Here is a 22,411-nt window from a genome sequence, read left to right as displayed (position 1 = left end):
CTGCAGCCCTTTCCAACCTCTCAGCGAGCTTAACTAGGTCAGTAATTCATCAGAGCACTGTTCCCTTTTTTGTTTTTGTTATTTGGGTCAGTTTTCTGTTAGTTTGTGTCTGAGTCAGCTCACTAGGGAGCTGGACATGAGACACAGCAAAAGGTGGTAGGAGGGACCAAGACTACCCGTTTCAACAGCAGCAAATTGCCAGTGGGCTCTCCCAGCCTTCAGCAACCACGTTCTTCAGATCTACATGAGATAAACCTAAGGTAACAGCTCCTACAGCCACGAGCTGCACAGAGAAGTTCAGTCTGTGGCAACACAGGGATTTTCTGAAAGCACTCTGTAATGGTATGTGAAGAAAGCTGTTAGATACTCCTTGGAACAGGAGAGAGAAGTTAGAAATCCGCTCTAAGAAATCTTTTAATCGATTATGTGATCTTCTGGGTACAGAAGTCAGACAGAAACACTCAGCAATCTCCTGTATGGAGTTCTCTCCTGTCCCGTACTTCAACTGAGAACACGAGCAAATGCAGCTGAATGCATGAGTCTCCCAGCACAGACCCCTCTCAGTGTTACTTCTGTCAGGGTGAGGCTTTTAAAAACAAGCTGATTTTATACAATAGCTCTAAGAACCATTTGTAGAGCAATATAAAACCTCTGCTTAGACTGCTTTTGCCAGCTGACCTATCTCGAAGGCTGCGCTTCTCCAACTGAAGGTGACTCATTCATTCTTTGGCACGCATTCAATACCATGTATGGAACAGCCACTGTGACAAAAAGCTGAACTTTCCAATTTCCAAAGCTAAATACAGTTGGGCCTTCAACTTATATAAGCTCTGTAAGACATGTCTGCATGTAATCAGATGGTTTAGGTCTTTATCACACAATGTGCCTAGAAATGAAAGACTTCTTTGTGCGACTAAAAGCATTTCCACTTAAATCAACTTGTCAGATGCAGCAGGTTAAAAATAATTAGCTCCTTGATTCCACCTTCCATTTGAGAATAAAGCAACCTGCAAGTAAATAGGACTTTCAGTTTGCTTTCAAGTCTGCATGCTGTAGCTGCTGAAGGCTGCAGGCAGCGCCCACCAGCATTCTGTGCATTTCACAGCACAAGCGACATGCTGGGGAGCACTTGCTGGCAGGAGCCACAGAGCCAAGTGTTTCATGCCAGCCAAGGAAGGGATGATACAGGTAAGTGTGAGACATGGAAGCAGGAAATATTACTTCCACGTGGACAGTCTGTGCCTAGTTCGAAACTGTGATTCAGTACCCCTACAGACTGTGTACACATGTCAGTACAGTAGAAGTTTATCCCTGAGTTTCCTTCCTGCTTGCTCCAATGAGCACACAATTCCTACAACAGAAATGGGAATCCTTCCACTCTGAAAGGTCCCTGCTATCATCTGAGAGAATAATCCTTCACTGACACTTAGAAAGTGAGAATAAAATTTACCAGCTGCGAAGTACACACCTGAAACTACAGTAAATTTCATTGTACTTGGATCTTCCATGAATTGTGTATGACAGGAAAGAAGAAAGGAGCTAGAAGTGACACAAAACACTCGCTGTTTTCCTGTCACTGGCACTCCCTTGTTCCACCCCCCAAAGCAATCTGTGAAAGCCCAACGCCAGGGCAAAGGAGTATTGATTTTGGAGCATTTTGGAGGACTGAACATACATTTAAAGCTCAGTGGCAACCTGACAGTAAGAAAAGTCTAAGAAAAAGTTTTGAAGACGAAGTCCCAAGAATGTGACAACTATAAAAAACAAGTTCTTGTACAGATCTGTTCTGTACAAGCAGGAAAAAAAATCTCTATGACCAGGAGAGTTAAAGAATTTGAAGCACTACTCTGTTCCAGCTGGCCAGCAGCATAGATGTGCGAGAAATCTGATCTCTGTGTGTGATGTATCTGTACAAATATATCTGTGGGAGGAGAAAGCAGAAACAGTCTTGGCAACAGATGGCTTCCGGTCCTCACCTTGTTTCCAGTGCCCGCACAGCAGATACCCAAAGCCATGGCAGCCCCATAACGCACATGGGGATTGTAGCTCTCTGACAGCAAAGAAACCACGCTTGGACACTGCTCAGGAGTCCTGAGAAAGGAAAAGAAAATAACAAATTGTTTATTATTATTGCTCTTTGAAACATGGAGACGTCACTCTGTTCATACTGGAGAATGTAAAATGTCCTCCCACACTGTATGTTTTGTATTTCTCAAACGTAAGCAGAGGGGTGAAACAAATGGACTAACGGGAGAACAGGGAAGCCACAAATTGATAAACTTCCCTTTCACCGCAGATATCACATGCAGCTCCCACTATTACAGTTTCCCTTTCTATGGCATATTTTCTGCCTTTAAAAGATTACCCAGCAGAGTGATGTATCTAGTGAGATCAAGGTCTTTATCTCTAGAAATCATGCCGTTGTGACAGACTTTCCACAAGCAGAGGTTTACTCTCCATGAGACACGCAGCACTAAATCTCCTATCAGCAGACACAAAACCCAACTCCAGCATTCAATCAGCCTTCAAGGTTGGTGGGTTTCAAACTCCCTTTCACAATCACTGCTTCTGCTGACTCTTCCTCACCCCCACCTACTGCTGTAAATCAAAGCATGTGAGGAAATACTGATACAACACACACTTCCAACCAGTGTGTCAGCAATGCCTGCTGTGGCGTCCTTACAATAGCACGCTGTGATGTTGCTGCCTTTTAAGAGATCTGAAAACTCCTTCACCACTGGGAACCAGTGTCCTCTTGGTCCTTACAGCAACAGAACTTCTAGCCCAGTGCTGGGGGAGATGAAAGAGAAGCCCTAATTTTCTACAGCAAGAAGCACATGCTGCTAACACAGTCTTGTGAATATTATTTCTGAGGTAGGGCAGAACTCACTTGCAGGTGCAGATATATTCATCTCCCTCCTGTCTTTGCAGCCATACCCATCGCAGGGTTAATTCTGATGCCACACTAACCACTTCATAACACTCTACACTACCAATTTCGCAATTTCTAATGCAGCAAAGGCAAAACTGTAAAATAAGCATTTCTGTGCCAGACAAGTCTGCATTCTGAACTCATTGCAATTCCATCCATCACAGCTAATCTGTTAAATTTACCCAATCTTGTGACACCACAAACGCAACACAGCAATGCAGGAATGTGCTTGGCAAGTACATGCTTATGAAAAAAGAAAGAAGAGAAATGACAATTTTCAAGTGCTTTAATTGTGTCTGTTTCCAAAGTGCACATCATCTGGTTCTCTACTCCATCTCACTGTCTTGCAGCCCAGACTAGCTCTTCAATTGTCACATTCACACTCCTAAAAGCAGTCTTGCAAGCCATTTACTTGGACTAGAAACTGAAGTGTACTAGTTTGAAGTGTACAAAGGAAGAGCCAAGAACACCTTAGTGTTAGCTTCCCTTCTTACACTTGCTGTACAGGAAGATGGAGGGTGGTGGCAGTCCCTGCTGTACACAGGAAATACAGCATCACGTAGGATCATTAAGGATCACCAAACCACTCAACAACTCAGGTAGAAAAAAAAAATCCATTACAGAGTATGCTCCAGCATAGGTTTTACTTAAATGAATACCTGAATCATAGAAAACGGAAGTAAAAAAGACCTTAAGCAATAATCTAGTTCATTATCATTGTGATTTGGTACCAAAGACATGCTCATTTAACTACACACTCATACTTCAGGTGTACTCTACACACAAAATCAGTTAATTTCTACTCTAGCTATTACCTCTTCCCAGTTCCACACTCCCCCATAGTCTCCTCTGATACCAAGTCTTAAACTCCTCTTCAGACTCCTCTTTCCTGCTCCATACAGGCAGCACTACCACACAGGCTCTGGTTCTCCTCCAGACTTGCTGAAGGGACCTGAAGGCACACAGCGTGCAGCAATGGCAGCAAGTGCTCAGATCTCCTGCCTCACCTCTGTTGCCAACAGTCTGTTTTGTTATGAGCTTTCCTAAAATATCCTCATGGGAAAAGACTCCCATCTATCACCACCACCTTAACAAAAAAAAAAAACCCAAAACACAACCAACCAAACAGCAGCAAAGAAAAATACACACAAGATGGGAACAAAGGCAAAGTTGCTGGAAACTCTGCTGCCTCTATGACACAGGCACGATGACAAATGTTAAGAAAGAGGGAAGTGTTGGGAAATGGAACGATTCTGCCTGGCAAGCATGCAATGGAAGTGAAAACTATAAACCAAAAGACATATTTAAAACTACCTGTCGGTCTCTTGCTCAAATAACAGCTTGGATGCTGACAGTGTTTTTTTTTAAAAAAATGAGCTGATGTGGAGCCCAGGAATCACAAATCCTCTGATAAATGGGCCCAAGCATTCAGCTGCACAGAAGACTTGGGTTCTTGCACGAAGACCCTTAACACCTTTGTGTTCACTATACTTCAGCGAATGTTGAACGGGCAGATTGTGAGCCAAAGAAGAGAAAAACATCTTCTGGCAAAGATGTGATTATACACTTTGAAGCATTAATCTTTAAATTCCTCTTCAGAAAGCTGGATTTTATAGAATCATTAACTTGGGCACATCTCTGCATCTGCAGGCTCAGAAGTCCCAACACAGTTTGTATTAGAAAAAAACAGGATTAATGTACACTAATTGATTTTGGAACTCTTGGCCAGATTTACATTATTTCTAGCCATTATTTTAAACACTTTTATCTCAAATCTATCCATAAAACAGTCAAACATTTTGGGGGGGGGGGTGCCTTTCTGTAAATCCACTGTGGGAGTTAAAGCTATTTAGGGGGTCCCACCACTTTCCCTGGTAATGCAGCCTTCTCTAACCCACAATTTTCAGACAGTGTCTTCCCATGCAAATAGAGAGCTAGAAGGCAAAACCACAAGTGGGTTGAGGAAGCTAAAGAGCCTTGTAAAAATGCATATCAGAGGAACAGGCCTTCAGTACACAAGAGCACTGTTGGCATCAGTGCTTAAGCAATAACATTTGCTTGCTTGCTTTATGGCTGAGACGCTTTACAAAACCCTACACGCTGTTGCCAAAGGTTAGCCCGTATCAACCCAAATCCACACTTAAAATTCATACAACACAAACCAATTCTGTCAAGTGATCAAAAGAAAAATTAAAACCCCCTCATCAGCAGTCACAGGCTGCAATCGTGCTCCCACGGTATTACTTCCAACTGGAAATCCAGCTGGGGAATATGTTTACAAGATGACCATGTTCTTCTCCCCCCAGCCTGAGGCTTTCACCCTTCACTTCAGCACAGCCCCACAAGCTGCTGTGACATTCAGCACAACACAGGGGCAGTCCTGCTGCTGACAGGAAACTTCCACTTCACTGGAACCGAGCCCCTCGCAGGTTCCCAAACTAAGTCTGGCTCCATCCTGGCGACCTCCACTGCTCTGTTGTGCTGACAGGTGAATCTACGTGGTTAATGAGTGGAAACCTCAGGCAGGAGACAAGTAACAAAGTGTGAGAAGAATTAAAAGCCATTCTTAAAAAGATAAATGGTTTATCAGAAGTCACACTTAGTCCTAATACAGATATCTGCCACTGCTGCAAGTTCAACAGAAGATAACGTCACATGTAACACTGGGATAACTTCTGGAGATTTACTGGGCAAAAGTTTCATCTCCAGATTTTCAAAATTTTCCCCTGCCTCTTAAACTCCATAGTAAAATTTCTAAATGTAGAGTACATATTTAATATATTTTGAAGACAGAAGCAACATGCCATAGTCCTCTAATCTGATGTTCCCATAACAGAATCCAATTCCTACATTAAAGACTAAGTCATGCCTCTGAACTGGGCCGTGTGTCTTAGAAAGATAGGCAACATCTATTTTTAAACCAAATTATCTTTAATACACTGGTTCCTTCCTTTTTTCCTAACACTGGTTTTGCTCAAGCAGTTTGCTTTTGCAATTACATTTTACTACAACAACAAAACGACGATGAAAGAGTGGCCTGATTATTTCCTTCATTGTAATCTGAAAATTGCTCAACTGCTCCAACATAGGACATCAAAACACAGACGTCAGTGAATCCAGACCCATATACAAAAAAACCTGACATCAACATTGTTCTGTTACCAGGAAATGAAATGAATCAAGAAGCCAGAAAAGCCTAAAAGTTTCTTCTATAGGACTTCAACACATTGGTCAGCTACAGCATTGTTTCCACCTTACTCCAGGATGAGTCCCACTGTTGTGATTGATATATGGGCTGCAGATGATCTTCTAAGATCCAGTTCGGTTTGCTTGAGAAGTCATTAGCAAAACCATAAAGAAAAATTAAAGATGAACCAAGACAGTAATGAGAGAGTCTCAGCAAAACGGAACAGCCAGAATTTTATTAGTTTTACTCACCAACTGGTGAGTCAAAACCTCTCTGAGAAACAAACATGTCTGTGTGCTAAAGATTTTGAATTTTCACTGAACCCAGAAACAGAGACACACAGAGGAGCTGCCTAACTCCTGCCCAATGACCTTAGCCTCACCTTTGATCTCATTCCTGGGGTTGTTCATCTCCTGAATATGTTTGCAGAGAACTGAAACTGTATTTGCTTTTCACCAAGAAATATTTCTTAACAGCAGCATTATTAGGAAAGGAAACTAGCCTGGTTGGGTTTTTTGGAAAGTAATTACAACAGCAACATGTGCAGTTACTGTAATTCTTCATAGGCTTTACCTACAAGAGCTGTACTGGACTACTGAAAGTTGAGGAGCACTGTTCTGTACAGTTTAACAATGCACTTTAATTTATTCTCCCTCTGTCCCCCCATCCCATCCCCCCCCACCTCAAAAGGCACGCAACACCACCAGGAGACAGATTAAAAACTCAGATTGCCCCATCTTGAAGGATATTCCACGTAGTTTCTCAGATCACAGCCCAGATAGAATGACATCCAAATAGCTGTGTGCAGTTTATCTCCGGTTCTGTAAATTGCACATCTCGAAGGCTGGAGGACTACTGCCATTTCTCTTTATATTTCAGCAATATTTAAACATGAAACCTGTATATGTATATACTGTAGCATCAATAAGTAAACAAACAGAAGACTGAAAATAAACCATCACGCTGGTTTTGTAATCGAGACTAAAAATGGAAGCATCTAAAGCATCAGTAACATACACTTATTTTTTAATCTAAATATTTAAGGACTTTACAACTCAGTGAAAAATGAAATGTCAGAGAATTAAAGAACAATGTCAAATATATCTTTCAAATTCCTCATTAAGTCTCCACCGTCATATTTCAAAAAAATCTAAATATTTATGACTTTCTAAACTCTTGGACGTGAATTAATCATTTGATACAGAACTATTTCCACAAGTAGTTTTGGTAGTGTGGTGATAAAAAAAAAGGAGAGGAGAAAGAGAAAAGCTTAGGAGACGTTAACCGAAGTTTCATTTCCTCCACAAATGAGTTAACACAGGAGGAATGTAGAGATCTAATTGCACAATCTGCAGTAATTTCTGAAGGGGGGTGTGTGTAGCAGAGGGGGGAAAATCGAGAAGATGGAAAACCTGCAGAGAAAAATGCAACAAACTGATATATTTTGGTGTAGGCCAAGCATGGGTGTAAACCCCATCTCTATCTCTTAACAAAAAGGATACGAGGTATTCCTGTGCCAGGAATTTCCTGCAACCATCTCGTGCAACACAGCCTCTTTCTCCACAATGTTTTTCTCTGAAACACCTCCTGGTTGCCTAAGCAAGACTTAGTAAAGAATGAGAACTTCTAGGAGGCCTCAGGCAGTCAGGGGGTGAGGCTGAGGGGCTGCCATGGCCACCGAACTTGAGGGATACACACCAGCTGAACAACACTGTCACCAGTGTCAGCTCACATGGACATTGCTCTGCTCAAATAAAATACTACTGACAGTTCGAAACCAGCAAGAGGTGGGGGGAAAAAATTACTATCTATGTATGGTTCAAATATTCTGGGTATGGTGGAGTTTATCATCATTGTCACAAGAGCTGGACACGGGGACCAGGCAGAGGCCTGCACTAAAGACCTAGCCAGACGCATGCAGTGAGGAACCTGCTGCAGATCTGTAACAGATGTACAGGAGGATGTGTTTCTCAGAAATTATTCAAACCTGAGAAAGTTCCAAAAATGTCATAAAAGGCAGGTAAGTTTTCTAGCTAGCCATCTGAAATGGAACAATACACCAAGCGGGTATATATGCTGTTCAACCCTGCACACAACTAAACTCTTATCATCTTCCTCTGCAAGTTCCTAGGAAAACTCTGTTTACATCTGTATTTTTTTAAAAAATAATTTCCTTTTTAATTAGATATGAAGGCATTTACACAGCTTTCATTACAGCACTCTGCAGGCAACAGTACAGACTTCAGCTGGTGCTTCATCAAGGTGCCTTCCCCCTCCCAATTTATTTAATTTAGCCATTTTAGTGGCTAAAGAGATGATTTTGTCATATAAATGACATTATAACATCCACTGAGGCATTCCAGAGAAGTGGGAACACTTGATTTTCACTCTGACCAAAACAACTCTGTACTGCAGTAGCCAACAGTGATGCTTCTCAGATGGCAAGATCTGTGAAGAAAATTTATAAAGAGGAAATAGAGAGCTCAAGTTGACAGAATTACATTTCTGTAACTCTGATACTTCCCCCACACTGAACTGATTGAAGGATAGTGGCCACTGTACTATCGGAGAGGAAAATATGAAAAGTAAAATAAAACCCCCCAACTACCCCTTGCAAGATAATTCTTCAGCTCCAATGCATGTTTGCATCAGTAACTGATGCTGATGATTAGCAGATGGTTCTGATAGATGCATTGGCTATTTTCAACCCTGGTTTTAATTCCGTTCTTTGAACCTAGAGATGTGACATTAAGATCTGCACTTGGCATATGCCGACAAGTAGACCACTGAAGTTAAAGGATTAATCTATCTTTTACTGTACTCAGTGGTTTTACTCCACAGTGGGTTTTTTTTTCCCCATTTACAATGCAGACATACTGCCAATAGCTCCATCTCCAGAAAGCAGTAATAATTACAGCTGCCTTTCAGCACGGAAAAAATGGCTCAAGTGTCAATGATGAAGGAAACAAGCTTCATCTGTACAATCAGAAGGAGTGAACACCAGCAGTGTTTAATCCAAAGGAAATTTTGGTAACAACTTCAAGTACAGTTAGATTAATGCCAGGAGAGCCTTCAAGATTTATAAAACAGAACAGAATTTAAGGAAAACAGAATCCAAATGCTCATCAGCCCAATGCAGTATTGTCCTGTCTTCTTTGTATGTTTTCACAAGCTCTACTCTCTCAAGTACCGTCAGGGGTGACAATGGGGAGGTGCTCAGGTGAGGAAACAGAATTACCACAGCTGGATTAATCTTTATTTCTTCACATAGACTTTTCTAAAGAATAAAGATATCAAAAGTCAATTGTGAGCGAATACAGCATGGAATCTTACAAGAGGTTTCCTTTAAACAGGAAAATTAAGGAACAAATGAAAACTATTTTGCTGGAAATTCTATTGTATGATTTAAACATACAAAGTCAAATATTTCTATTAATTTCTGGCATCAGGTTTGCTTCTTTGGCCCCAAAGTAGCTGTATCCAAAAGATATGAATGGGGGCTTTTCTGTTGTTGATTGTTGGCCTTTTTTGAAGCAAATATAAACTGATTCACAGTTCGCCGAGGACCCAATTCCCAGCTCAACCCCAGCGAGTCCTGGCAATTCATGGAGCACAATGACTGGTCGGGGGGTGCGGGGATTCAGACCATGATCTCATGGTATCTTCTGGCCTTGAACTCAAGGACTCTATTATACATTTGTCCAGCTAGTATCCTTGGAAGTGAACTCTATTTCCATTTTAATGTGGAACTATAAGAGATACACACATCTGACAAAGTTGGAAGGTAACAAAAGGGAACACTTGTGATAATAAAGCGCAGCTGCATGACGAAAGCTTTAAAGTAACAGTGCACACCCTTCAAACAGTGTGCCAGGCAACACTTTTACAAAATTAGTCAAGAAAAAAACTGGAGTGTTTACAGGGCAGTGGAACTTTTTAGGGTTAACTGTGCTTCCGTCCAGAGAGCGAGCGCGGGGGCACAGACATGCTGTGATGTGTATAGCTACAACACTGCAGCGCGGAGGGTCGCTGACAGGATCTGCACATCCTGACACAGCTACAAGGAGCACACATTATAGCACTGAAGCACGGAATCAATTAACCCTCTCTGGCTCTTTTTCAGCCAAACCCCCACTCATTTACTTCCCTGCTTTTCAAGCACTGGAGCTGGATAGGCTGGAACGAGTCGATCAGCAAACAAGGGTAGCAGCAGACAGCAAGCGCTGCTAATGAACAAAGAGAAAACTGCACCTAGACCCTGCTCATCACTTAAGTAAAATCATCAAAAGGATGGAAGAGAAAGGACAGCAAAAAAGAAACACAACCTTACTTCTATCTTTTTTTTTCTTTTTAAAGTGACAAGAATGATTCTTCTCCATGCAAGAGTGGCAGAAAACATCTGGGTAAGAAATAGTTTTCACAACATAGAAATTCTTGATCTCGGTGTTAGAAGAAATACATGTGCTAAACAAAAGCACAGAGAGAGAAGCTTTAGAACAATTCTAAAAACCAAATGACCAACTTGTTTGTCAGAAATCAGTGAATAACCTTATCTTAAAATCCACCACGTGATGAGAAAGAAAATTACAAAGGCTCTTCCTGGATGCAAAGTGAACTCTACTAAAAGGCAAGAGAAAGAGGTAAGGCTTTCTTCACCTGAAAATTGCAACACATCAAATCTTCTCAGTAAGGAGCGTTCGTTCAGCTTAACGTGGTGACAGCAGTTTTAGTTTGTGCTTGAAGGGGGAAATGTAAGCGTTAAGTCTTCAGGAGAGTCCAGAGAGACAGAAAGAGAGAGGGAGAGGGGGAGAAAAGGCTGTGCTTAATAAAAGCCCTGCTCAGATTACAAAACCAAGCGATTTACTCACACCCCCCCTCCGAGTAATGGGTAAATTTAGATGTCTCAGTTCCATAAATCTTTACAGTCCCCTTGAGACTGTCAGCAGTGTTTTATTGTCTACAGCTTCCTGACCCTCACCTGATAAATTAGAAACTTCAGGCTTTAAAACGGAAACCTCATACATCATTTCTGAAGATATTTTTGGGGTGACCTCTGTGGAGAAATGGGATTCTTAATAAGGGGAAATATGGGAACCGTCTGCCTACGCACACGCTGCTGGAGACTAGACACTCGGGAGAGGAGGAGTTGCATATACACAACGCGAGCATCTGCCTTTGCATCAGTTTGTACTTGCAAAGAGCAAATCTACGTGCACTGTATCTAAAGGGAACCATTTAGCATCCAAATTCATCCATCACTTTTTACTGCTGTAGAAAGAAAAAAAAAAAAGGGGGGAGCTAATACACTGCTTACTTCTCACAGCTACTGAACTGACTCCTATAATCTCCTGAAACCTGAACCTCACTATAAGGGGAGACCGGACCACTGAACCCTACCAACCAGAGATGGACACAAGACAGCACTTTCATTTTTGAGACCTAATTGCGTCCAATAAGGCACAGGATTTTAAAAAAAAATTGGATACCAGCTCGGACACAGTTACTGTATCTCAAAATAGCAGATGACCAGTTTACCATACTGACCATGCTGGCCTTTCTTCAGGACCATCCTGGACCTGAGAGGAACCGTGAACTCTTACGCCGTACTCAATCCCTGCGCAAAATACCGCTCCTGAAACATTCTGCTGGACACAAAAATGTCCTATCTTTTACAGTTCTTGAACGGGTCTGGAGTTGGTAATGGATCTTTGTCACCTCTCCCAGTAACAGCAGAACCCAAGCAAGGCTACCCAAGTGACGAACAAGGGAACAAAGTACATTGGGCAGCTTTACTGATCCTCCTGGTGATAATCCCCACCATTGGGGGAAACATCCTTGTCATACTGGCTGTGTCTCTGGAGAAAAAGTTGCAATATGCTACCAACTACTTTTTGACATCCTTGGCGGTGGCAGATTTGCTCGTGGGTCTGTTTGTGATGCCGATTGCCCTTCTCATAATATTATTTGGTAAGTACAGCATGTTTGTTTCATCAGGCTGGCACACAGGATATAATCTTGGGGGGTCTAATTTGAGCAGCAAACCTGTTCACTTTCCACTGTTACAATTTTAAAAATCACTTGGATGAGAGCTGCTAAATCTTCTCTCCCTCTTGCCTTAATATAGCTTAATGTCTTTTATAGCAAGTATTCCCACTGTGGTTAGTTTATCTTTGAAGCAAACAATTGAAAAAGCACCTGAGACTTAGAAGTGATACTAAATTGAAAATTACATTTTGTACAGTGTAATATTATTTTAAATAACATCAGCACAATGTTGGTGTCTGTTCTATTGCATATTCACGAATTGCAGGCAATCTTCTCTTAAAAAGAAAAGTGAAATGAAGCCTAGGCATCTGTTCCATACACTGAACAAGTTTTGAACTTTTTAGGTGTCAGGCACCTGATTTTACCTTTGTATTGACTCCAAGCTCTCCATAAGCAGACTGAGATGGTCCCTGGCACCATCAGTGGCAACAAAATTTACCAGCACCCCTTTCAGAGAAAGGGCTTTTCTCCCACCCTGGGAAAGCAGCAGGTTCATTCAGTGTCCCAAAGAATTAGCTCATCTGACAAGCCAAGGAAGCCTCAATCAGTGCACCTCATGTTCGAGACCCAGATTTATCAATTTGTCTCGTTCATATGGGAATAAATTAGATATTTTTTACTTGGCCATATATTGGGTGTAACATTTTCTTTCTGGTTAGTCATTACAGAACAAGCACGACTTCTGCACATTCTCTCAAGCCCAACTTTATTTCAGACACTGCTTTCAACAGCTGATCAGAGGCAGCTCTGTGGGAAAGCCTCTCTCTTTTACTCAGAAAGTTTCTTTAAGAACACAATTCAAATGGTCTATTCTCATATCATACGAGTGAAAAAAATTGAGATGGGTTTTTCAATAAACTTACGGATTTACACAATTCTGTTTAAATTATAGATACCAGTGGGCCCTAGATAACTAAAGGCTGCAGCTCGTTTCTCCTGTGCTGGGTCTCAGAGTTGCCCGAGCAACAAGTAAACACAGTTTTTCGGAAAGACCATCAGTAGCTTTTCATCACTGCAGAAGACTTGTATCACATTATTAACAAATGTGTTGACTCACTACATGCCTTGTTTACTCACTAAATGCCTTAAGGCTGAATTTCTGTGTACTACAGACTGCTTCTCTCTAAACAGTAGTATGAATTGAGGACAGAATTCAGTGTTAAGATTATAAAACAGTCGGTTTTGAAACAATAGTTTCTGAAAAGTGAATGTACATGGCCAGGACAGCGATTTCTAACTTTAAAAAAACCACAGTGACTTACAGAAACTGCTGTCCTGTCACATATGTGCACATGTGTGTGTTGAGGCAACAGGTATGTGTGCACATACTTATACACAGATCCTGGAACCACTTAGTTCCTGTCAAAGGTCTCATTAATTGTAAAAAACCCCCACCTACTAACAAAAAAAAGTACTAATATTGGACTAGGAACCAGTACAAAGGGAAGGCAAATTATGGAATTTGTGGAGTTGGTTTTTGGTGGTGGTAGAGGTTTTTGGTTTGGACTTTTTTATTATTTTCATTTTACAAGACTAATAAACCTTTTCTTTTTAACTTTATAGAGACTAGTGCTCCTTAATCTCTCAATTAATCCACTACAAAACCCTGGTTACAACGGTTGAAAGCATGCTAGGAATCTTAATTTAAAAGTCAAACAAAAGCATCTTTCATGTTGCAGAAAATTTTAAAGAAAGTAGCAAAATTAGTTATAATCAACTAAGTAAGACTGTGACCAGCCTTTCATGTATCAGTGGTTAAAACTGAAATTTCTTGCATACAAGTCTCTCTTTGGCAGCCAACCAGAGAAACTGCTTTGCCTCTTCACCGACTGGGAGAAGATGCTGAGGCATTTACAGAGGCCCAAAGCGTGTGCAAAACATGAGGCATTACTGGAATGAAGCTAGAACAGACATTTAAATACATAACAAGTCTAAATCTTGAAGGTACATTAGCCAGATAACTACTTGAACAGAAAATACTCGTTGATAGCCAGAGAGCTAATTAAATCCAGCCTCCTGGCACTTCCACACAGGAACGTTTCTATAATAATGAAATAGCTGGGTGCAGCTTCTAGATACAGAAAACAAATATTATGCTTCCGATTTGGGACTGACATCTAATTTTGTGGAGAATATTTGAAGGAAAAGGTGTGAACTAAAGTGCAGTCACATTAAATGACCCTGACTGCAAAAACTAGTGTGTCACAGAGCTTTCAAATTCAAAACCTGCTACAGATGCCAGCTCCGTGCCCTGATGGTTACAGATGCTCACAGAAAAATCTTCAGGAATACACTGTGTCTCTGTAGTAAAGAGCTGTCCTTTCTAAAAACAAATCAATCAGTCACTCATGGATACATCAACGTGAGCAGCAGCTGGTATTTTCTCAGCAGAGCGACGCAAGCGAACTGGGGTAGGAGGACAGACTGCAATTTTAATTTAGGAGCACGTGTGTCAGAATATACAAACAGTTCATTGCTTTTTTATTGCTTGCTAAATTCTTCTCATTTCTTCCAAAAAAAGGACGGCATGTTAGGAAATAACTGCATTCTCTGAAATCTAGCTTCCAGAAGAGTTCTCCAAATTTCGAACACTCAGAATTACTGAAGGAAAGCCAACCCGGTGCTATTCATTAGGTAGTGAAATTAGCAAATACACTGAAGAGATCCTCTCATTTGCAAAGCTGTCCATGGCTTGGGGGGGTGGGAACAGATTAGTTGGAGGCAGGGCACGTAGCATCCTTCAAAATATATTCTCTATTTGTGCTATTCCCCCACTCAATCAGAAGATAACACAGATTGTCCTAGGCTGCAAACCATGATTTTTAAAATCTAAGCTCAAGCAATCACCACCTTAAACTCCCCCCATTCCCGAGGATGAACCGCAGCAAAGCTTCCCCTTCTTGCCTGTGCCAGCTACGAGGGAGAACTGCCTCAATCGAGAGCTACTTTTTCCAGAACCTCCAATTTAAAGATAAGTAGGGAGACAAAGGTCTATTCCTCACGAAGCAGCTCTAATAAAAAATGATTGTAAAATTACTTTGGGTAAATTCGACTGCGTGACATTGAGCAGCTACTGCTGGAGCTGGAATTGTAGCAGAGAAGTAAAGGCAGGGCGGGCATGGGGGTGAAGCGGCGAGGCAGCAGCCTGGAAAGACATGAAGCTGAACGCTGACACGAGGGCGACCATCACACACGCACACCAACCAGAAGACTGAAGCCTTGGCTTCAGTCAGCTAGTGATTAAAAATATCTGATTTCCATCTCAGTGAAAGCATTGTTATCTAACAGCAAGAAAATCCTTTACGGGCAACAGGTTTCAGCAGCCTGTAGCAAAGGATTGTGTGACAGGGTTCTACAGGCAACGCGTTTCCGCAGCGCTTCCAGCCACACAACAAACCGTTTCAGAGTCTATTTGAAGATGTCTCTAATTGTGCTCAGACACGTGCACAAGCACATTCTGCCAAGCTTTTGAGAAACCTTTTGGCTTAGCAAGAGCAGCTCTTCCATAGGGTACATTGTTTTAAGGATCACACATTCCCAAGGTATTTCTTAAATGAAGATTAATCAAGGGTAGAGAGTTGCTGTCAAAGTTCATCTTCTCCTATGGTGCAAAACAAATCTTAAACATGTATTTTATCTTGTATTGACTCAAAATAAGGAAAATGATCTACACCAGTAGCACTGCTACAGTGCTGGGAGGGTCTGGCAAGGTTTGCCAGACGGAAGAGTATCTTTTTATCTTGTACCACCTGCAGTTGGAGAAACCAGACACATTTTCAGGCAGGCAGATTTGTCAGGTAACCTTGGCTTTAAAAAAAAAATAAGTGCTCTGGTGTGCTCCAACATACTGGGAGAATCAGAACCTAAAACAGTCCAAACTAAACTTGACCTGCTGATGGCTTTGTATCATCGCTTGGCATGACATCCTCATCTTACCTTCAGTCTGAATTATAAACAGGCCAACAAACAAGGAGGTCACCATCATGTTCAAGGGGCAGAGAGGCTTTCTGGGTCCTGTGGGAAAATTAATGTTCCCTCTTTTCCCCACTCCCAGATTAAGAGAATAGGCCAACAGTGATGCACCCCACCACCAGGAAAGCACAAAACCTCAGCCCAGAGCAGTCCCTCAAATACCAGGCACAGAGCTTCTAACACACACGTAACCAGCAAATTGAAGTAAGAACAAGCAAAAGCAAAATATATCACTGAATGAAACCTAGACAATTAGGTGATGACTCTGGACTCTAAGGTACCAGTTTCACAATATTTTTGTTTAAATAACCACCACATTCTTCAATTCTTATCAACTACTGCATTTAAAAATCTACTTTGCTTTTGTTTGGATAAAAAACATCATTTCATAGACAGAAATGTAACCATACATAGTGCTATGATCATGAAGGTAATAAGTAGTGCCTTCTGCAACCAGGTCAAAATAAGGCATAAAGACAAGCCAAAGCTTTCTCTGTTCAGCTGCACTTATTAACCAACAAAAGCTATTGTAACTCATAAAGAAGTACATGGTTGCTTTGCATCTATATTTAAAAAGAAGGAAAAGAGCTTGTTGCAAAATATTTGAAGGTTTTTGTCTGCAAAGCTTAAATTAACTACAAAAGGAAAGAATTGATCACACCACAATTCTCCAGAAGGTAAAGCAGTCATAATCCAGGGAGCAGCATGTAAGTACTCTCAACAGAAGCATTAGCTGCTCACTTGAAATCCAGCTGCGTTATCTGCCATCCTTCAAGATGCAGAATGAAAAATAGGAAGTGTATCTTTTATCTGAACTAATCCTTCATCATAGAATCAAAGGAATTAGTCTTATTTTTCTGGAGTGAGCAAAAACATTTAAAGCCAATCATACACATTATCTCTTTTAACTGTATTTTTTTTTGGTGAGCCACAAGACACTTTGTTTTTCCTTGTTTTGTTCAGAAAGGCAGCACACTGTACTGCCAGCTGAAAGGGGAGAGAGAAAAATTAAATATGAGTAAGTGTTTCATAATGTCCTAATTATGACTTTCTCATACCTGCCTGACAGAATAGCTTTTTGAAGGATAATTTAAACCATAATACTATTTTAGGAAAAATGCAGCTAGATACTAAAATTTACTGGTTAATGATTTGAAAATAGACTGCCTCTTTCCCTTCTGCCTCACTGCTTACATCATCCTCACCTGGAGTCCACTGCTTTGGGGATGGGGGAGGTTTAGCTCAGGGCTCCATCCATCCATTCTCTTTGTTTAGGAGGCATGATTTCCCAACACAGGTAAGAGTGCAGGCAAATACATGCTATGTCTGCCTCCATAAAATTTTCCATCCTGTTCAAGGCAAGGCAGCACCATTATCATTTCCATCTATGAAAACAATGTTTTAATCTCAAACTACTGCAACATAACCACATCGATAAGACTGGGCATGACAATAGTCCAGCTCATTTGGCATTCTCAGCATGCAGATCTATTTATTCAGAGCAAGGAGATTAAAACCAATCTGGTTTGTTAGAAATGTATTTTATTTTTCCCTTAATTGTCATGCAACGATGAACTGATTTCTCTGACAATACTATTAATGCACTCACTGACTGAGTACAGCTGAATTTTATAAGGAAGGAGAATATATTTAGTAGATCAACTTCTACCATTAGAAATAGGAAAAGCTTCTCTGTTCACACATTCTTCCCAAAGACTACAGAACACTTTTATAGACACACACCACCAAGGTGCACCTCAAATTGAACACTGCTAGCACTGGATTGCAATGCAAACTAGTTGTGAGTGAAAATAAAGCAGTTAAAAAAATAATCTGTTTCCTTAAAGTTAATTCCATTGTAAACATAATGCCTCTCAAAAATATAAGGCTTCTGGAAAGTTGAATACTACAAAACCTTCATCTTCAACACAATGGAGCTGACAGACGCTGTGCTTGCTATAAAAGTTGACATTAAAGACAGATAACTGCTGTAAGAAACAGGATGCCAAACTTAAAATCCAAGCCATTGCTCTTGAGAAAAGCAAACCAAAAACCACAACCCAAAACAAAACTTCATGACAGTCCTTCAATTTTTATGAAATCATTACTGAGACGAAGACTCCTGTGCTTTGCTACTTTAGTGCTCAACTGTATCTGGTTAAAAGTGACACAGTAAACTCATTTTAAAACTCTCTGAGCTGGGCTCTTCAAGATCACCACTGAGATTCAACCATGGTTCTGCAACGAGGGACTAGTTATGACACATTATCTCCTCCATTTAATACAACCTTGAATCATAGGACTATCAAGGAGACATAGCTGTAAATAATGATGTAAGAGCAGGGCACAAGGACTAAGCAGCAGTCATGGCCTATTTTTTAAAAACATTTTTATCCAGAGTCCTACTCACAAAGAGCTTATGATCTAAACAGGACAAACAGGTGGGGGGAAAGGCTTATCATGCACCAAGAGCCTGATCAACACGATGGCAGCAGCTATGCCAGTCAGGAGCTAACTAGAATATAAGACAGAATCCAGCTGAGGCAGAGGCAATGCTTGATTCCTGCTGTACTGCAAACTTTTAGAAGGTTCTGAAGCCAAGGAAAACCACATACCAAAAACTGTCAAAAAAAACTTTGACTCTAATGTGTTTTCTGTTCTCTTTCAGACAATGCCTGGCCTTTGCCAACTGCCTTGTGTCCTATCTGGCTGTTCCTTGATGTCCTCTTTTCTACAGCTTCCATCATGCACCTCTGTGCCATCTCACTAGACCGCTATATTGCAATTAAAAAGCCAATCCAGGCTAGTCAGTACAACTCATGGGCTACAACAGTCATCAAAATCATCGTGGTTTGGCTCATTTCAATAGGTATGTGAGATTCAGAGACTGGTCTGGCCAAGTCCACCTCTTAGATCATAAAAAGCTCCATCATATAAACCTGCCTGCACTGCTGCTCCTTATCAGGCTTACCAGACAGGGCAAGGATTGAGTAGGGATGATCACTGCTCTTCTTCCTGGGTCTAAAAGTCCAAAACTGAGAAGACGAGATCTGCATGTATAGAACAACCTGAAGCTGCTAAAATCTGTGCCTTACAATTATCCCATGAAGCAAGTAAAAAAAATAAAATAAATTACTTATATCAAAGATTGAAAGACAGCTGAGTAGGTAGTAACATTTACACTGAAGAATGAGATGCACCAGTAATACAGCTAAATTCTAAGCAAACAAATAACCCCCAAACAATTTGTCTAAAGGATGCCAGCACATAAACTCTTATGATATTAGCACTGGTGGTTTGCATGTGGCACCGCACGTGTCTTTAATGTTAAAAAAATACATCTCTTAAATGAGGTAACAAGGTCAAAACATTTAATTCAAATAACTTAATACATGCTGCAGGGAGCCATAGGCACAGTCCTGTATGCTCTGTGAGCAACAGAAAGAGCAAAATGGCTCTGGATTATTAAGGCCAGTGATGCATAGGAGAATGGGTACAGCCACCTTCTTGGCTGTACTCTATACTCTTGGGGTATACATGCCTAAACCAAAAAACTCCAACTTGAAAAAACATTCTGGAAGTGCTGTAATGATAGAAGAAAAGATGTTATCTCTATTTTATCATTAAAAAAGGGAAACTTAGCATGACAGGACACTCAGAGGTTGTTATTAATCAGGGCTGTACGTTTTCATTTCTTTTTTTATCCAATGCAGAGGTACTCCGCAGAGCCAGGGTTCTCTAGATTGAAGGTTAATTTGGTTCAATCCTCATTTTAAATATTTGCTGTATCTGAAGGTGTGCCTCTTATTAAGAAAGGGATCAAGTGGCTGATGGGTAAATCCTTTTGCTCTCACTGCCTTCAACCAACTTCAGTAAGCAGAGTAGCAGAGGAATACAGTAAATCCCTAGATCCCATTAAGCAGTATCAGGAAACATAGCACAAATAACCTTCACCAGACAGCAAGGAACCTGTTGTTTTCATTGTAATGTCAGACTGCTGGCAAATTAAGTGCTGACTGTAATTTAGTGGTTGTAAAAAATTCATTTAAGAGACAAGACTGGTAACTTTTTTTTTTTAAAGGAGTGGTGAATTACAGAGCTTGCTACTCTCATTTAAACACTCTTAAATATGCAAGAGACTTTAAACAACAAATCCATCTCTAACACACACTGCATAATTCTGGCATCTATTTAACTACTTGTATATATGAAAGAGTCAAGCAGGGTGAAAAAAATCAGCTGTCTGTGTCCAGTCACTCGATGCAGTTAAGAGAAGAGGGTAAGACAAGTTTTATGTATTTACAGAACTGCTCTTCAAAAAATGCAGAGGTTACCCAGGGAGGGGGGAACCACCACAAAAAAACCCCATATGGCATCAGGGAAACATTTTACTGGAGGAAAAGTCATACTAATTCTAACAATTAGAGTCAAAGCAATTCACTTTTTACACTTGAGAAGTTGGCAACTTTATAGCACTTCCTCAGTCGCTGAGGGTTAGACTCAGTCTCCTTAGAAAGGGCATTCTGTTAAAGCTGAGCTTGCCATGCCTCCCAAAGTACTATTTGCCCAATTACCCACGTGATGCTCTCACTATTCATGTTAAATATGTCACCCTGTGTCTCCTGCAGAGCTCAGGACCCACCTTTTTTTAGGGACCCTGATGCTTCAGGGCCAAAAAGGAGATTGCAAGCAATTACCGTGTGCTGAAGTCCTTGGTGTTTTCTCCTACAGGCATTGCTATCCCAGTCCCTATCCGAGGCATTGAAGATGGAAACAGCAACTCTACAAACATCACGTGTGCCCTGACGCCTGATCGCTTCCACGACTTCATTCTGTACGGCTCAGTGGCTGCGTTCTTCATCCCCCTGGCTATCATGATAGTCACTTATTTTCTGACAATCCAAGTGCTACGCAAGAAGGCCTACCTGATCAACAAGCCCCCGCAGCGCTTCACCTGGTCAACAGTGTCCACAGTATTTCAGCGAGACACAACACCCGCCTCCTCCCCAGAAAAGGTGGCCATGCTCAACGGCTCCAGAAAGGACAAGGCTTTGTCCAGTGACATGCCTATCTCCAGAACATCTACAATTGGGAGGAAGTCCATGCAAACAATATCCAACGAACAAAGGGCATCAAAAGTTCTGGGGATTGTATTTTTGCTTTTCTTGCTGATGTGGTGTCCGTTCTTTATAACAAACATAAGTTCAGTCCTGTGCCACTCCTGCAGCAAGGAGGTTTTTCAAAAGCTTATGGAGATATTTGTTTGGATAGGATATGTGTCCTCAGGAGTGAACCCTCTGGTCTATACGCTCTTCAACAAAACATTTAGGGAGGCTTTCAGCAGGTACATCACTTGCAACTATCGGACCACAAAGCCTATCAAGGCCCTCTGGAAGCGATCCAGCCGAATCTCTTTCAGAAATTCTATGGCAGAAAATTCCAAGCTCTTTGTCATGCATGGGATGAGAAACGGGATTAACCCCATTATGTACCAGAGCCCCATGAGGCTGAGGAGCTCACCCATCCAGGGGTCATCAGCCGTTCTGCTGGACACACTGCTGCTCACAGAGAATGAAGTTGATAAAACAGAAGAACAAGTCAGCTATGTATAGTGGAATGGCAGCCATGCCCAGATCATAGTATTACTGTATGTATTATTCCAGGCAACTGTGCTATAAGAGGGTATAAATACTACTGTTTTCTGTTATTTATGCAAGCAATATATTATAAATTTATATTAATTCCTCTTTTCCAAAGTCTCCTCTATTTTAACCTCAACACCGTGGCAACTGAAACTTCACTCATTGATAAATGAGGAATGCAGAGCTGTAGCCTACAGGAAGAGGGGAAATAAATAAAAGCTAAATCAATGTGAATATCCGACTTCAGTTCTTATCAGCTTCAGTCTCTGCAAAGTACATTTCTATCAGAAAAGCAACTCTGTACCAACACTGCTTTAACAATCATTCTGTCAAGAAGACAGAACACTGTAGGTTGGTGCTCTGTGATGACATTAGCAGGGGGATACAAGCTTGCTGGCTTTAATTTAAATCCATCTTTACTCTCTGGAAACAAAATAGCACACAAGCTTACCAACAGGTACATTCCTCTCCTAGGAGCTTTTCTTGTTCTCTGAGGATATGCTTATTACAAGCAAAATCACTTGCTTAAGACCAAAAAGGGTGAACATGCCTATTCTGCAAGGGGTAAAACCGGTTCTTTGAATGGTGAGAAAAATTTCCATGTGCTGAAATTATTCCCTTGTGATATTACTG

General features: G+C 41.1%; 2 protein-coding genes across 2 annotated transcripts in view; one reads left to right on the top strand and one right to left on the bottom strand.

Moving 5' to 3' along the window:
* PSMD1 (proteasome 26S subunit, non-ATPase 1) overlaps positions 1-22,411 on the bottom strand; it is a 73,332-nt gene that overhangs the window by 23,157 nt on the left and 27,764 nt on the right. Inside the window, exon 17 of the mRNA XM_084267135.1 lies at positions 1,977-2,091. Coding sequence (XP_084123261.1) covers positions 1,977-2,091 — 115 coding nt within the window. The remainder of the gene's footprint in view (positions 1-1,976; positions 2,092-22,411) is intronic.
* Positions 11,686-21,748, top strand: HTR2B (5-hydroxytryptamine receptor 2B; the record flags this gene model as incomplete). The annotated part of the gene is made up of 3 exons (XM_084267143.1): positions 11,686-12,086; positions 18,805-19,005; positions 20,868-21,748. Exons 1-3 carry the CDS (start codon positions 11,777-11,779, stop codon positions 21,746-21,748), a joined length of 1,392 nt encoding a protein of 463 aa, XP_084123269.1. The 5' UTR covers positions 11,686-11,776.

The sequence above is a fragment of the Gallinula chloropus genome, assembly GCF_964237585.1.
Source record: "Gallinula chloropus genome assembly, chromosome: 8".
Taxonomy (NCBI): Eukaryota; Metazoa; Chordata; class Aves; order Gruiformes; family Rallidae; genus Gallinula; species Gallinula chloropus.
The sequence above is the reverse complement of the archived record's forward strand: the minus strand, read 5'-3'. Positions and strand labels throughout refer to the sequence as shown.